The following is a 2,760-nucleotide window of genomic DNA, read 5'->3' as shown; positions in this document are numbered from 1 at the left end:
TGAAGACTTGTACATTTCCTTTATTCGTCATCTTTTACTGTCTTGATGGTGGATTTAGGTAAAAAAAACCTAGTTAAATAAATCCCCATATTTAGTCTATTGTGTGATTTTTCATTTCTGATATTTCTTGATTGTTTTTTCGCTTTGTTGTGGTCTGCTGTGACAACACAGATTAAACATATATTTAGTACTCCAGCAGCCAGGCTTGAACCAAATGCAATCAAGTAGTTAAACTACACCTCCCTTATATTTCATACTTTATTCTTAAGTATGGACATTCACACAAGTCCAATATGATCTGTAAATAATACATAACATCCTTAAACCATGCATATGTTAAATACGCAGCCAAATACTGATAAAACAGTCCGTACTTTATCATCAAGGATAAACCTCAATGAGAGACCTCAAACCCATGGGGGTTATCTTGTAGTCACTGAAACCAGCATCAAAGAAGAGCTTTTCCCATTCTTTTTTGTTTCTCTCTCTACCAGGGTAAAGAACCATCATCAGCACATCAAAGAAGAGCTGCGTTTCTATAGATTTGTCATCTCCTTTCTCATTTTCCACCACCATGTCTATGATAATCACCTTTCCTCCCTTGTCCTTGCTTGGAATTGCTTCTTTGCATTTTTTCAGTAATCTCACGCTCTCTTCGTCCCTCCAGTCATGCAATATCCACTGCGTGTAATTTGAACTCAAATTATGATTCGTAAAAACTTTCCAATACTATGATTGAAAATGGGGAAAACTCAAATAGAAAAGAGAAATGCGTACCTGCAGAGTGTGCTGTCAAAAAATATATGCCACAAAACTACCTAATTAACCAAGCTTTAAATGAACAAATAACTAATGGAGGACAGAATTTTGGACAGTTTGTAAGAGGTTTTTTCTTTGGATTGAAATGACCCATTGAGCAAAACTCAGTAGCTTTTAACTACTGGGTCATGTCGTGTTTCGGATGAAAACCTTTGTTTAGGAGTTCGTTGATTATTCAGGATTTTTGTTCGTGGTCTAAATGAAGTTGGAATGCTCTAAGATTTTAAATTTATAAAATTTTAATGTTTAGGTTTCTTATTTTATTTTTTTCAGAATTTATAGAAAGAATTTTTATTCTGAATTTATTTTTTATTTTTAGTATTTGTTTCCTTTACAATGTTTTGTTTATTATAAATATATGTAAGTGCAGAAAAATAACTATTTCAATTATCAATAATATTTTCTCTATGAATTTTTTATTTTGTGGATTCAAAGTAACCCTTATTCCTTCTCAACAATTCACTGCTTTCTGCTACGTACGTCAACTACTAAATTAATTAATTAAAATTGTGTTCAATCCGATTAGTTACTCCAAATGAACATCATATAATATATATATGGGGTTTTTGTTTTTTTCAACATGGGATATGGTATAAATTACCTATAAACAGCTACGATTAACACTTATCTATATATTGTTTTAATTTGAAGTCACCGTCACTTAAAATGTACTCACCAACACTTAATGTTAAGTGATTCAAAATGCTTAATTGACAGATATATTTAATGGAATAAACATTTAATCCATTTAAAATTCAGTAGTGACTTAAATATAAAGTATCATGTATGTAAATAACCAAAAATAAAAAATAAAACCCCATTTATACCTTTAAGAGAACAGCATCAGCAGGAGGAATTGCCTCAAACATGTCCCCAGCAACATATTTCAAGTTCTTGGTCCCTTGCAAGCCAGCAACGACATGTGGTAGATCAAGCACAGTGCACTGCAAATGTGGGAAGCTGTTGGCGATGGCTTTGGCCAGAGCCCCCGTGCCACCAGCAACATCAACCATTGAATTCAACCCCTCAAAAACCTCCTTACATTCTTTAATGACCACACTCGTGACCAACCTTGCATCACTAGCCATGGCATCATTGAAGAAATGGTTAAATATAGTTTCATGGCCTGCATAGTCCCAGATTGTCCTCCCATGAGCCGTCTCAAACGGCGTGGGATTGTCATTTTGGAACCACTGGCTCACATAATGCCATGGCTTTGTCATAATAGGATCAAGCATGCCTAGCAGAAACGGTCTCACACTCAATGGCTCGTCGTTGAGGAGGAGCCGAGAAACCGGTGTGAGCAAATAACCTTCTTCTTCCCCTTCATCATCATTTTGGGATAGCTTTTGCTTCACAAAGAAGCCTGAGTGAACTAGAATGCGCATAAGGCGATAGACACCCATGGATTTGGCCTGGTTGATGTTGAGCACTGCAACAAGCTCAGAGAGAGTCATGGGTTGTCCATGCTTGTGGATGATGTCTGGTATGCCAAGTTGAACTGCACATTTTAGTGACATAGAGTTTATGAAGTTGAATATGTGGTTCCATATGTGAGCTTGAGAGTGAAACAGCTCTTTATCAACCTCAACATTGGTCATCGTATCCATCTTAATTAAGCTGTCTAATGTTTTTGCTTAAAACTCTTAAAACATTGGTCTACATATATAGGAAGTGGCAGAAGTACTTAGCAAGCATGAGAAAAAGATGGTTTACTCTTTCAATTTTTCCAAATTTTTTTAATATAACAATGGCCATTCATTTTATATAGAAGTGTCATTTTCCTTCCATTTACATGGGTCTTCATTAGTCAAGATCTGCTAAATCTGGTCGTTACCGCATTTGAAAATCAAACAATTATATACTTTCATATATAATAAGCCGAAGCAAAAAATTTGTTCACGGTAATTGTGTTTTGAATTTACAAAACGAAAATATAAT

The 2,760-nt window shown here is 35.0% G+C and overlaps 1 protein-coding gene across 1 annotated transcript; it reads right to left on the bottom strand.

Moving 5' to 3' along the window:
* Nucleotides 1–381: 381 nt before the first annotated feature.
* Nucleotides 382–2,420, bottom strand: LOC132310140 (trans-resveratrol di-O-methyltransferase-like). Its single transcript, XM_059808363.1, has 2 exons — nucleotides 1,647–2,420; nucleotides 382–681 (listed from the first exon to the last, which is right to left on the bottom strand). The coding sequence occupies exons 1-2, from the start codon at nucleotides 2,418–2,420 to the stop codon at nucleotides 382–384; spliced, it is 1,074 nt and encodes a 357-aa protein (XP_059664346.1).
* Nucleotides 2,421–2,760: the final 340 nt, after the last annotated feature.

The sequence above is a fragment of the Cornus florida genome, unplaced genomic scaffold (genome assembly GCF_030987335.1).
Source record: "Cornus florida cultivar Cherokee Brave unplaced genomic scaffold, ASM3098733v1 CherokeeBrave_3.0.0_Hap2_Chr05, whole genome shotgun sequence".
Classification (NCBI taxonomy): domain Eukaryota; kingdom Viridiplantae; phylum Streptophyta; class Magnoliopsida; order Cornales; family Cornaceae; genus Cornus; species Cornus florida.
This window is presented reverse-complemented; position numbering and strand designations above follow the sequence as displayed.